Genomic DNA, 14,809 nt, shown 5'->3' with positions numbered 1-14,809 from the left:
CACTGCTACAGACACTCAAACAGAGTTCATGTTATTCTTCTGTATCGCTTTTTATTCATTATTTTGTTGCTCGTCTAATGCATTACGTTTTTATAAAACGCATTGACTGCTACGTAATTCACAATTGCGCTTTTATTCTTGTTTCTTAAGTATAAGGCTAATATTCTGCCTATATTCATCTGATCTATAGTGATTTCACTTTACATGCCATATTTTGCGTTATTCACATTAAACTGCTTGACAATGCAAATCTACATCCACAGTGAGGAAGAGAAGTCACAACATGACAAGCAAAAATACACCTACAAAGATGTACTTGAGCATCTGTACAAACTAGACAATTCTGCATTTAGAATGAATCAGCTAACACTGAGGATTCAGTCGTGAATTTGCGCGGTGAGTAAATGATAGTGAAATCTGCTTTTCCACATGAATTTACGTCTTTGAATCATTCAAGCGGAACTGTAGAAATGTTATCATAATTCACTAATGTAACTTATTTTAATATTAAATGAGCGATTTTGAGTGCACATACACAACTTGACACTTTTATTTTGTGAGCTGAACCGATTCCCCTTTAAATGCGCGCCACAGAAAACGGTTGTGGCTAAAAGGGATACAGCAAAAACCGGAAGCTAAAAACAAATGGAATTTTCTACCTATTAGATTGTGTTTTATGAACATCTACACCTACCACAACCCTAAACCTACCTCTTACGATAATGCAAAAATAGTAATCATTGTTGTACAGTGTGAAGAAAAATGAAGCTATATTGATGTGCGCATGCCCAGTAGTTTTTGCTTGTAACCGAGAAAACCCGGATCCTGGTCGCGCGCACCGTCAGCCACGTCACCGATCAGCGGCGCGAGCCCACAGTCCAGTGTAGATCAGCAGAGAGTTGCAGGACATTTTCACGGAATCTGTTTGGTATGTCTATTCAATTAATACGAAATTTATACTTGAAAACCCGGATGACGTGCACTCGCTGAGCAGCAGAAAGAAATATCATGCTTTATTTATCATCATTATTTCTGCAGGACAAACATCTGATCTGAGATCAGCTTCACAACTCTTTAATTCCAGCGCTGATTACTGAACAGTAACATGAATATCTTCCGACTGTCTGGAGATGTTTGTCATCTGGTCGCCATCATTATTCTGTTCCTGAAGATCTGGAGATCCAAATCATGCGCAGGTACATGCAGAAACACAGACCAGATTATATATATTATATATAATTGAGTCCCATATGCAAACGCTTGAAACATTTTAAACGCGCGACTGTGGGACTGTAAATGATTTTACGCGTTTGCTCACGTGTTTTCATTGTGTTTACGTGGCAACTGATACCAACTGTGTTACCCACCTACCCAAGTTTGTCTTTAAAGTCCGTGTAAAGCCATATTAAAATATGTGTTCGTCAAAAAAAAAAAAAAAAAAAAAAACATTTGTATTTGACCACCCAGCCACATTTGAATGACACACACACACACACACACACACACATATAAACCGCCAAGTAAATAAAATAAGTTATTAAACTCTTGGAAAGGTAAGCAGGACCCTATCCGCTGGAGGCGTGTCCGCCGGCGGCGCTGAAACCACGCCCTCTCGCGGGAAGCGTCTCTCTCAACAGTCAAATCCCGCTACAACCTGGCTGAATGTATTCTTCATATCATCGATTTAAGCAGAGGTGGTTCTAGGGTGAGTGGAGATCTGGGGCTTAGCCCAGAAAAATCCATGTATGTGACTTATTTTAATAAATCAGAAAGATTTACCTTGTTTAAAATATACAAAAACAATAAAAACAAATTTAAAACATTTTATTTAAGGTATTGAGGAAAATACACTTGCTTTATTCAAACAAAAATTAAGAATTGCAAAACAAATGAAACAGCGCGAAAAGATTTTGCAATACATATTTTCCATGGTCATATCTATTAACTTATTTTCAACGCTGCTTTTATTTTGCGTGTCAGTCTAGTTTGAGCTTGCGATGCCATTTTTCCTTTGCGCTTCACTTTTCTGCACATCTCTCTTTGTGGCACTGTTTTGACGTGAGGGCGGAGTCAATGGACGGGGGCGTGTACAACATGCCTCCATGGAAGTGACGTCATCGGCCCGAGACGCAGCTCACTGATCCAGGTCCTGTCATGATGAGAAGAGACTTTCGAGTGATCGTTTATTTTTATTCAGTACAGTAGCATTAAAACATTCATGTTTTCGTTTTATTTACTTTATTAACAAATGTATATGTATTAGCAGCGTTTGCTCAAGTTAAAGAAGTTGTTAACATGAATATCTGCTGTTTATTTCTCTCAATGTGCACACTTTTATAGCATTATGTGTATTGGGATCGCAAATCATTTGAGTCTGTTCCGGAGTTCGTAGCGGGTTCGCGAATCATTTGAGTCAGTTCGAGAGTTCGGAGCAGGATCGCGAATCATTTGAGTCAGTTCGGGAGTTCGTAGCGGGACCGCGAATCATTTGAGTCAGTTCGGGAGTTCGGAGCGGGATCCTGAATCATTTGAGTCAATTTGTGGATCGCGAATCATTTGAATCAGTTCGGGAGTTCGTAGCGGGATCGCGAATCATTTGAGTCAGTTCGCGAGTTCGTAGCGGGATCGCGAATCATTTGAGTCAGTTTGGGAGTTCGTAGCGGGAACGCGAATCACTTGTCAGTTTGGGGATCGCAAATCATTTGAAGCAGTTCGGGAGTTCGTAGCGGGATCGCGAATCATTTGAGTCATCTGACTCCAGTTTGGGAATTGGAGCGGGATCGCGATTCATTTGAGTCAGTTTGGGGATCGCAAATCATTTGAATCAGTTCGGGAGTTCTGAGCGGTGTGTGTGTGTGTGTGTCCCCTAAAGACTGTGCTGCGCAACCGTTAACTGTAAGATGTTCAAAATGTAACGTTAAATCAGACACAATTTAAAACCTAAAAAGAAATATACTACTAAGATTAAAAGTTACAGATACCTGAAGCTGTTGTATCTTGGCGTTCAAGTGTTTTGGCTGGGGGGGTTTTACTTCCTTTTTTGAAGAAGAAGATGAATTTTGCAAAATCCATTTTAATTTTCAAATAAATTGATCTAGTAAAATACTACACGGCAACAAACCGCCTGCCTCAAAAAGATCTCATTTTATTGGCTGGATCGTACAGAGGCTCATCGATGGTTGGCCAGTTTACATGTCAGTCAGAAGCACTAGACTCAGTGGGCGGTTTTCGTCGGGTGTGAATGACAACGCGAAACTTACTTGGGTAAATTTACAGACACTGTGGACGTGAGAGTCGAGAGATATTTATTTATTTATTTAAATTCTAATATAAATTACTTTATCGGGCATGAAAACATGGTGGTAATAAAAACATTCAGGGCTTTACTGAAAACATTCGGGGCTCCAGCCCCCTTAGCCCACCACTAACGCCGCCCCTGGTTTTAAGGAAATGTAAATAATAACACAGAGCTGTTTTGTACAATGTTGCAACCAGATAATAGCCTATGCATTTACATATGGAAGATATATAGCTAGCTAGTAAAATGTAGATTGTAACGAACGGTGACAGTGAGCAGGGGAATCACTGACGCTAATAGAGCATCCCTGTCCCGCCCACAGCTGGTGCCGGAAGTAAAAATTCAATGCAATTTCTGCTTTGACATTTGGGCTATAAGCCATAAAAACTTAACCATACATGGTAGACTTAAAACCAGCTACGGCTGTACTAAGCGATAGTATATGCACATATAAATGCAAAAGGATCATGGGGCACTAACCTTGTTTTGATATAAATGCCTTTTATTTGCGATGTCTTGGCTAAGTACTTCCTTACCCAAAATCCTGAACAATCCCACAATCCCACAGTGATGCATCTGATTGTTGGAGCTCATGTAAGCTTATGAGTTGAGCCGTAGCTGGTTTTCATCACACATGCTCTATCTTCAGATACAGATTTTTCCAAAATTCAATGGGAGAAATGAATGGGAAATTTACTTTCAGCACCAAAGCTCTCTCGGGCTGTGGGCGGGACTGTGATGCTCTATACGTCATCGAGACACCGTTTTAGCCCCACCCAAAACATCCTGAGCACAATATTGGTCAAAAACTGTTCCACGATTCAGTACTACATAGTTTAGAGTCTTTGTAATGTGTTTCAGCAATACATTTCTAACATTTAGAATGTGTTTAGACACAATCCTCAGAACTCTCTATACAGTGACTTTAAGGTTCTTCAGGACTTCTTCGGGTTCCTTGGGAAACTCAAGATCATCTCTTGACATTTATGAGTCTGTTGTGTTCTGTTCTGAAGTTTGTTTTATGTGTGTTTCAGGTATTTCTGGCAAGTCTCAGGTGCTGTTCGCACTGGTCTTCACCACCAGATATCTGGACTTGTTCACATCCTTCATCTCTGTCTACAACACCATCATGAAGGTAAAGACCATGAAAGCCCATTGAGACTACATAAGAAAAAAAATATTCTGCTTTGGTACAAAATTATTGACATAAGTCATAATTATGAAATAATAAAAAATAAAAATAATTAAAACCAAATATATATATATATATATATATATATATATATATATATATATATATATAAAAATTATCACATACTATGTATATATACCATAATTATGACAAGAACAATGTCAACACTGAGATAAAATGTCACAATTATGATAAAAATTCTAAATTATAAGACACTAAATAAAAATTATTTTGTGCCATAATTAAGAGATTAAAACATTGTAACTGAAAATAAAGTAATTATGACAAACCATAAAAAAACTATGAAATAATCTGTATTTATTTGTTTAAACATGCATTGACATTAAATGTGCATGACAAACCAACAGCTAGTTCGCTGAAGCTGCCAAACAACAAACACTCAAACAATGTTCCTGCTGCTCAACTGATAGAACAGGGTGCTTGCAACACTAGGTTGTGGGTTTGAATCCCAGGGAAAGTGACTGGTTAATGAAAGCAGTGTGACAGATGTGTGATTGTGATCTGTCTGTCTCTCAGGTGGTCTATCTGGTCCTGGCGTACGCCACCGTCAGCTTCATCTACTTCCGCTTCAGGAACTCGTACGACTCTGAGGGCGACTCGTTCCGCGTGGAGTTCCTGCTGGTGCCGGTGGCCGGTCTGTCGTTCCTGGAGAACTACGCCTTCACGCCGCTGGAGGTCAGAGCTCACCACGGAGCTCTTTAGATGTTAAGAGACATTGTGGTGACAGATCTCTGTGTTTGTGTAGATACTGTGGACGTTCTCCATCTATCTGGAGTCGGTGGCCATCTTGCCGCAGCTCTTCATGATCACGAAGACAGGCGAGGCCGAGTCCATCACCACACACTACCTGTTCTTCCTGGGCCTGTACCGCACGCTGTACCTCGCTAACTGGGTGTGGCGCTATCACGTGGAGGGATTCTTCGACCAGATCGCCGTGGTGTCTGGCGTCGTCCAGACCATCTTCTACTGCGATTTCTTCTATCTGTACTTCACCAGAGGTCAGCAAACATCTCAACTTTGATCTTATCTCAGTTTTCATGAAATAATCAGGAGATGAATTAGAAGATTTACTGACCAATATATGTTTTATCTGTCTGTCTGTCAATGCATCCGTCTGTCTGTGCGTCCATCTATGTCTATTGTTTGCCTGTTTATCCGTCTATCCATATGTCCATCCTTTTATCTGTCTACTTGTCCAACTGTTTGTCTGTCCATTGGTCTATCCATCTGTCTGTTCATCCATCCATTGGTTTATCTGTCTATCCATCCATCCGTCTTTCTGTTTATCCGTCTGTCCATCCATTTATCTGTTCATCTGTCTACTTGTCCAACTGTTTGTCTGTCCATTGGTCTATCCATCTGTCTGTTCATCCATCCATTGGTCAATCTGTCTGTCCATCCATCCACCATTCCATCCATCCATACACTCATCCATCTATCTGTCTGTCTATCCATCCTTTTATCTGTACATCTGTCTACTTGTCCAACTGTTTGTCTGTCCATTGGTCTATCATCTGTCTGTTTGTCCATCCATTGGTTTATCTGTCTATCCATCCATCCGTCTTTCTGTCTATCCGTCTGTCCATCCATTCATCTGTTCATCTGTCTACTTGTCCAACTGTTTGTCTGTCCATTGGTCTATCCATCTGTCTGTTCATCCATCCATTGGTCAATCTGTCTGTCCATCCATCCACCATTCCATCCATCCATGCACTCATCCATCTATATGTCTGTCTATCCATCCTTTTATCTGTTAACCTGTCTACTTTTCTAACTGTTTGTCTGTCCACTGGTCTATCCATCTGTCCATTTGTCTGCAGTGCTGAGAGGAAGTGGAAAGATGAGTTTGCCGATGCCAGTGTGAGTCGTTGGATCAGACCCCGCCCTCCGTTAGGCCACACCCAGTTGTGACATCATCAGCGGCCGCCCCTGTAGTTCTTGTGTTTGAGCTGCATTGTGCGGCTGGCGTAAATGTGCCTTACAGTGATCAGATCTGCTGGACATATCTCGTCTTTGATGCCTTAATGTATTTTTGTTCATAAAGACAATGTTTTGAGGACGCCTGTGTTTGTTTATATGTATAAATGTGTGTGTGTAAGTTTGAGAAACGCTCCACATTCTGTATTTCATAGTTTGCTTTTCTCATTTATACTCAGTCTTTTTTTTTTTTATCCTGCAGTATAGTACATGATTTTTTTTTTTTGTAGGGTGATCACAGACCAATCATTGTATCACATCAAATTACTGTTATTGGTCAAACTCCATTTCAATCATTACCTTCAGCAAGTATGAAAACAGGAAGACCTGGATATTTTAGGCAACATATAAACCCTGGCCAGGAAAAATGGCACATATGATCACCTGAGTTTACGACCAATGAACTGTTTTTCATTCTGTAAAGGGACGTTTGTTTGGGATCTTTAAATGTTTTTGTGCCAATGAAGAACCGTGAAGAACATGTTAAACCACATTTCAGTCTGAGAACGACATTTACCAGATGTCTGGCAATAGCAGAATGATTTTTTTAATGAAGATGGGCAGTTTATCTGTCCTGGTTTTTATAAAGCATGCCAATAAAGAGTTTCTGTCTCTGCAGAGCAAGTGCTCGTGTTCATGAGAACGAATGAGCACAGAAACACACTCCAGTCCATCTGCTTGTCACGGCTCTTAATTTCCTCATTCTCTATTAATTCATCAAGTGAATCCGACATTCATGATAATTAAACCGATGTTATCATTCAAGCAGCCATAAAAATCTATAAATATGGCGTATGGCGGTGTCAGCCTGCCGCAGGATTTCAGCGGTGTAATGTGCTCCTGCATTACGCTTCATCAGCAGATCGACCTTCTTCAGCAGCTCGGTGACCTGTGACCTCTCCTCAAGACATTTAGTCAAGACACATTTCTGTAATGATCCTCACAATACACACCATTTCAAAGCAGCTTCTTATTAATGTTATCAGATTACATCTGTGTGACAAAATAGCAGAGGTGTCAAGTAACGAAGTACAAATACTTCGTTACTGTACTTAAGTAGAAATTTGGGGTATCTATACTTTACTTGAGTAATTATTTTTCAGCCGACTTTTTACTTCTACTCCTTACATTTTCACGCAAGTATCTGTACTTTCTACTCCTTACATTTAAAAAAATAGCTTCGTTACTGCTATTTCATTCCGGATTGTTTTCGTTCAGAGAGAGAGAAAGAAAAAAAAAACTATTCAGATAAATCGCACCATCAGGATGGAGTGAATTTGATTGTGGTTGGATGAGAAGTATACACATATACCATTCCGACACCCTATTGGTCCATACGCGATCCATCACACCTGCACGACACAAATCACATCACACTGCATAGACAGTTTTGGGTTCGTTTATCAAAAAATATATTTCTTAAAAGTAGGTTGGAACCAGTAGTATCCGATCGCCTCAGAGTCAGTCCGCTTAAATTTCAAATGAAACCGGCGTCAGTCCGGTCTCCTCCCGTCTTTCAGCGCGCTCTTCAATCCGCCGACCGCGGTGGAGCAGCGCGAGCTCAAACAGAGACAGAGGACACAAGGTGTGTGTTTACCGATAGATTGTTAGAATATCTGTATCTGTGAAGTTCTTTGTCATGAATACAGTTTACAAAAGGTCACGATCAGTCGGTTTCTCATCTAGTGTAAAGTTTTCGCTTGTCACCGCTAATCACGAAACAGCTGTTTCCTTACACTTATTTAAATATACTTCATTTAATCATACGTACATACACTGCTGTGCAAAAGTCTTAGGCAGTATTTTCACTTAAAAGAATGGTGTTCGGCCAGTTATTTATATATTTTGCTGTAGAGTGTCACTGTCAGTATAAAATATCAGTTTACAATTCCAAACATTCATTTTGCCATCGTCAAACTGCTTGTGCATTCAAAATCGCACTAGATTAGTATTAAAATTAATGGCAAACTACTGTCCTACTGACACATTGCAGCAAAATATATAAATAACTGGATTAAAACCCTTTTTGGGGTGAAAACACTATTCTTTCTTTTCCATAAGACTTTTGCACAGTACTGTATTTTAAAAACGAGATTGTTGCTACTTTATAAAGAATGAGCATACAGTCATTCACAGAACTGATTCAAGACAGTGACAGACAGCACTCATCTTAACTAAATATCAGAGTGATTGACAGAGATACAGCAGAAACATTATGTGTGGTTTTGTATTAAATAATGACCCAGATTGTGAAATACATTTATTAGCCTTAGATTAAGGGAAGCACAACTTGGGAAATGAGAGCATCCAAGGTGAAAGCTATGGATTTATTTTAAATATTTGTAATGTTCTTTAATGTTATCCATAGTTTTTTTGTAGTTCTTTTTTTTTTTTTAAGTATTGGTTCAGGCACGTTGAGGCGCCAGTACCATTTTAAAATTATCGTTTGCGATTAATGACGCAAATGACAATGTTGTGATATCTAGGCTATAGAGCATCACAGTCCCACCCACAGCTGGTGCCGGAACTAAAAATTCAAAGCAATTTCTGGATTGACATTTGGGGTATAAGCCATTAAAACGTAACCATACATGGTAGACTTAAAACCAGCTACGGCTGTACTAAGCGACAGTATATGCTCATATAAACGTAAAAAGATCATGGGGCACTAACCTTGTTTTGATCTAAATGCCTTTTATTCGCGATGTCTTGGCTAAGTACTTCATTACCCACAATCCTGAACAATCCCACAATCCCACAGTGATGCATCTGATTGGTGGAGCTCGTATAACCGTCTGGTTAAACCCCTCGAAGGTCCGTGAAGACTGAAGATCATTATTAAAAAAATAAAATAGAATAAAAACCTGTGTTGCGTTTTTGCACGGTAGACTTATCAGTGCAATCATGATCTCCTTGGCTGCCATTGAGAGTTTTGCAGGGAGGTTGTTAACTTTAGTTAGCATTATCGTCCACTTTAGCTAGGCTACTGTAGCCTTCATATGGTATGAGTCATATAAAGCATTTTATAAAGCCACTGTCAAAACAATATTTAGCCTAGACATACCTTTTTGTGCATTTACTGAACATTTGTGTAATGGCAACGACATGTGTTGACAACTGAGCAGTGATTGCAGTCAGATACAAAGCACGCACACAATATAAAATACACGATGATAAAATAAAAATCAATACACAATACATATATAAAACACTATTTATTTACACGATTAATACTGAAAGAACTGCTATTATTGCACATTCACTATATAAAAAAAAATTCATTGGAGGAAAAAGTTCCCGCGAGCGGCCGTCATCAGATTTGGATGTCGCTCAAAAGGCTCGTTGCCTCGTTCGCAGTTGTGGCTTCAGTCGAATTCAATGGGGCGCGGTGGTTTATGGGATGAGTAGTTCCTGCGCTCGAAATGAAAATATGTACACAGTCTTGTACCTTTGACTTTTTTTGGATTTTGTCTTAATTTTTTCACTTGAAATGATATGTTATATGCTTATGAGTTCAGCCGTAGCTGGTTATCCTCACACATGCTCTAAAACTCTTTAGATACGGATTTTTCCGAAAGTGAATGGGAGAAATGAATGGGAAATTTACTTCCGGCACCAGAGCTCTCTCGGGCTGTGGGTGGGACTGTGAAGCTCTATATCAACTTTGTAACTCGTTACCCTCCGAACACTGGACATAGCAGACGTATGTACCGAATACAAGAAGCTATCAATCAAGAAGGTATCAGGATTATGAGTTATTTTTCATTTTTAGTTTTTGAATAATCACTTAGATTAATCATTCATTTTGACAGCACTATAATGTTTATTGTAAATAGTCAACCACACAAGAGTAATTGTTACTAAGCCTGCAGCAATGTTCTTGTCCATTGCCCTCACAGAGTCCTGCAGCTAAGCTTGGATGTACATTTACATTCCATTCAAGGTTATTGATGACATGCCTCTGAAGTTTGACTTTTTGCACCATAACAATACTTATTGGCAACTAGTCATCATATCTCTAGCTCTTTAATGTATTTGCATTGTACTAAAATGAGTTCATTTTCAATGGGCATATATGTGGCTGAAACAGGTAGCCTAGTGCATCCCAAATTTTTCAACATGAACATTTTAATATAACATTATAGTCATTATGGCCTTTAGAAAATTTTTTTTTTGAGGAGGTGGGGTAGTGCACAATAGGCCCTTGTGGCACGGCCCAAGCTTTTGTTCTTAATGGCATTTTTTTCCTTACATTACTTTTACTTTTATACTTTAAGTAGTTTTTTAAACCAGTACTTTTACACTTTTACTTGAGTAAAAAGCTTGAGTTGATACTTCAACTTCTAAAAAAGTCTTTTTAAACCCTAGTATCTATACTTCTACTTGAGTAATGAATGCCAATACTTTTGACACCACTGCAAAATAGTAAAAAAAATTGCGTTGATACTATCAATCAATCATGGAGTTGAGATTCTTATCTCGCACAATTCTGAGTTTGTCACATTTTTAGTTTTATATATATATATATAAAATTATGAATTCACAGAATTCTTAGTTTCTCTCAAAATTCTGATTAGATCTTGCATTTCCGAGTAGTTTTTATAAAATATCAAGTTCATATTGCAAATCTGGGTTTATTTCACTATCCTGTCTCGAAAGTCTGAGTTTCTCACAATTCTGAATTATCTTGAAATTCTGAGTTTATCCTGTGTCACAATTAGGTTTGTCTTGCAAATCTGGGTTAACCTCTCACAATTCTGAGTTTGTCTCACTATTATGTCTCTCACAACGGAGTTTGTCTTACAGTTCTGAATAAAAATCTCGCAATTGTTTATCTTGCATTTAGATTTTTTATTGCAAGTTTATATAAAAAAAATCTGAGTTTGTTTCACAATTCTCTCACAATTCTGAGTTTGTTTTGCAATGGTTTCTCACATTTCTGAGTTTTTTTTTTTTAAAAATTGCAAGTTTATAGCGCAATTCAGCATTTTTAAAAAATCCAGAGTTGGGAGATAAAATGTTGTCTGTTCCTTTAGTGTTGTGGAACACGTGATAACCGCCCGCGCAGCTGCACGCAAACTCCCATAATTCCTCGCTCTCCTTCAGGAAGTCCCCCGCAGCCGCGTGTTTTTCTCCGAGCGCGTCACCGCACGTGGTCAGGACGACGGTGAAACCAAGCGCTCGCGGTCCGAATGCAGCACTTATCCAGTCCAGAGCGGCGCTGCGCCCACAGGAACAGGAGAAACGCGTGTGGTCTGGGCACACTAAGCTCCACGCGCAACTCATCCGGGCTCAGACAGGTGTGGAAGAACCCTGGGGTGTCAGTCACACACAGGCTCCGCCCATCTACCACGCCCTCTGATCGATGGCAGCGTTTGGTCACGGACACGGTGTCCTGACATTTTATCCTACTCTGTCAGATTTTCCTACTTTCCTACTTTTCCAGATTTTTACTGCGCACGCGCACATCAATATCGCGTCCTTTGTCTCATGCTAAACAACGATATTTAATGTATCTGCATTACTGTAAGGGTAGGTTTAGGGTTGGGGTAGGTGTAGACTTTAATAAAAACACAATCTAATTGGTAGAAAATAATATTTATTGTTGGTTTCCTGTAGCTCTATCTCTTCTAGCTACAACCGCGAATATAACACATAATTACTGTATTTGCAGTACTGTAAGGGTATGATTAGGGTTGTGGTAGGTGTAGACGTTAATAAACCATAACTTTACAGTAGAATTTTTCGTCGTGGAATTGTACTACCCATTGTTTTAGTGGGAGGTATGAAAATCTGACAGCGTAGGACAAATCGACAGAACAACGGGCGACCCAGAATCGTGTTTCCAGATGAACTCCGGCCTGAACCCGTCTGACCCCTCGGAGGAACCGCCTGAACACACGAAACGTGAGTATATTGTAGTTGATATAAAATGTTTTTAATATAAGAGTGTTTTCATGAATATTCTGCAGGTCTACACACAACTAAAGCTTAGAAAGTAAATAATAACCGATTAATAAAAAATTCAATAAAAAGTACTATTATTAAATGTATAGTCAAAGTAAACTAATAAAATAAATGCATATGAATACAAAAACATACACCTATAACACATTCATACACACAACATAATAAAAATGGGTAAATACAATACATTTATAGAAATAAGATTTTCACACAGATTAACAAAATAACAGCAGGGTATTTTAGAGCATATAGTTCTCAATAAGACATTTATAGTAATTCCTTATAGAATAGATCAGTCCTGCGTGAGCTGAAAATGAACGTAGGCTAATTAACACAAGTCCGTGTCCCGGAGCTCTGATCATTTTACCGCGACTCTGGATTACTTCAGTGTTTCTGTTCATTCACCAGCAGCTGGAGACTCAGCTTTCTCCGTCATATTCCCGAACATGACTGAGGCTTACTGAGACAAACACACAGGACTCAGAAAACATCCCGAAACACACGCATTTACCCAGAAATAAAGCATCTAAAGGTGAATCTATACACGCTTATAAGACTACTGTATTTGAATAGAGGGTTTTTACCGACGTCACGTTCTGGGCGGTAACCCGCATGCGCGACCATTGTGGAGGTACTCGGTGAAAAAAACTGAACGGAGTACAATGGAGTATAGTGCGCTTTGGATACTTTAAGTGAATGTAGCCATGTCTAAACAACCGAAAAGTTCAACAAAACGTGCCCAAGATGCAAAGGCATGTAGGGAAGGACTTGGACCACAAGAAAAGGCGCGATATTTTGAGAAATGACGAGTTAGCTCCCTCTTCTTGGATCCGTGACAACCCGGTGATTCTTCCTTCTTATTCATATTCTTCCTTGCATATCCCGATATAGTCAACTATTTTTTCTCGCCGAGCCCATACACAGCGGAAGACCTTAAATCCTACAAGGGTTTGGAGGCTTATAACCAGATGGTGTGTGGATGGGTGAGGGAGACGCAGTACCAAGTTATCAATGACCGTTGTATTGTAAAGGCCAAAGTAAGTAATGCAATAACGTCTTTAATCAACCTATACTTAACTGTATGATATCATTGCGATACTCAAGGTGTAGCCAAGTGACTCTCAATCATGTTTTTTTTTTTTGTTTATTTCATCAGACTCCCAGTTTGCCATCTACACTGTACACTATCTGAGTTAGTTTCATAGTATTTTATTCTATCATATAAATGCACATGTACAATCTGACACCCCCAAAAAAACCCCACACACTATTATTCTCGAGCTGTCTTATTAGTACAACCTGAAACACGGCAATAATTAACCATTTTCCTTGACGACGTTCGGGATATACTTCAGTGCCAGTGCTTTGTTGTGATGCGGAGTGCCTCCAACATGGCCGACTTCCGATCTGATGACGCGCCGTGAAAACCCTCTATAGGTAATATGAGAGTGAGGGGTCACGTGTTGATTTGGGTTGATTTGGGAGGGGTCTGAGCCGGTTGGCCATGATGGCAGGATACACTATCGGTTGCCAGGGGCGATGCCTTCAGAACTTCACAGAGGCGCGACTAAACATTTCAGAGCTCTTTAATTTTTGCGCTTTTATTATTTATTATTTCTCGGCGGGACAGAGATGGATCTATGAATACGAGAAAGAAAAGGAAGAAAGTAAAGCAATACAAAAGGACAACGTGAAAGAAAAGGGTGTGTATGATCAGGGTTGGAGCTGAACTCTACAGGACAATCGATCTCTAGGCTAATCTTTCAAGTGCATTTGATTTCAAATGTGTCCTGGAAGGGTAATTATTTAATAAAACTAATTTCTGCTAATAATCACAGAGAAAAACACTTAAAACCTGTATATTTATGCATTTAACAAAAATAAGATACAAATAGACTTAAATCTTTGTTTTCAATTGAATTGTATAAATACAGATGAATGATGCTGCAGGGTTTCTATAAACAATTAAAAAAATGCATATATATCACAACAGACTATCGACAGAACAAGGTTCATTTGAACATTGTTCATAGTTTTATATGGTTATTCACACAAACAACTTAAATATATCTAAAGTCAAACTTGGCCTAGAAAAATCAGTTTAATTTGATCAAAACACATCTATTCCCGTCATTAAGACCAACTCTTTTAATAACACAGATGGAGAGGCTGTCAGCGGGTGGGTGTTTTCTAAATTTATCAAGCATGCATACGAGGACACACAATTATAGCTACTAAAAGAGTTAGAATTTATAGTTAGCATTAAATTGGACAATTAATTTAACATTAATAGAATTAAACTACCACAATCCATCTGTTCTGTAGCCCATGACAGTGCTCAGACATCACATGCT

At 39.1% G+C, this 14,809-nt stretch overlaps 1 protein-coding gene and 1 pseudogene across 1 annotated transcript; one reads left to right on the top strand and one right to left on the bottom strand.

Moving 5' to 3' along the window:
• The first annotated feature begins 793 nt into the window (after positions 1-793).
• LOC113055521 (ER lumen protein-retaining receptor 3-like) lies at positions 794-7,106 on the top strand. Its single transcript, XM_026221895.1, has 6 exons — positions 794-928; positions 1,039-1,196; positions 4,333-4,433; positions 5,028-5,186; positions 5,257-5,509; positions 6,332-7,106. The coding sequence occupies exons 2-6, from the start codon at positions 1,106-1,108 to the stop codon at positions 6,373-6,375; spliced, it is 648 nt and encodes a 215-aa protein (XP_026077680.1). The 5' UTR covers positions 794-928; positions 1,039-1,105; the 3' UTR covers positions 6,376-7,106.
• LOC113054234 (GTPase IMAP family member 7-like) lies at positions 6,670-13,069 on the bottom strand (annotated as a pseudogene).
• Positions 13,070-14,809: the final 1,740 nt, after the last annotated feature.

This window comes from Carassius auratus, chromosome 3, assembly GCF_003368295.1.
Source record: "Carassius auratus strain Wakin chromosome 3, ASM336829v1, whole genome shotgun sequence".
Classification (NCBI taxonomy): domain Eukaryota; kingdom Metazoa; phylum Chordata; class Actinopteri; order Cypriniformes; family Cyprinidae; genus Carassius; species Carassius auratus.
Note: the sequence above shows the minus strand (reverse complement) of the source record. Positions and strands in the feature narration are given on the sequence as shown.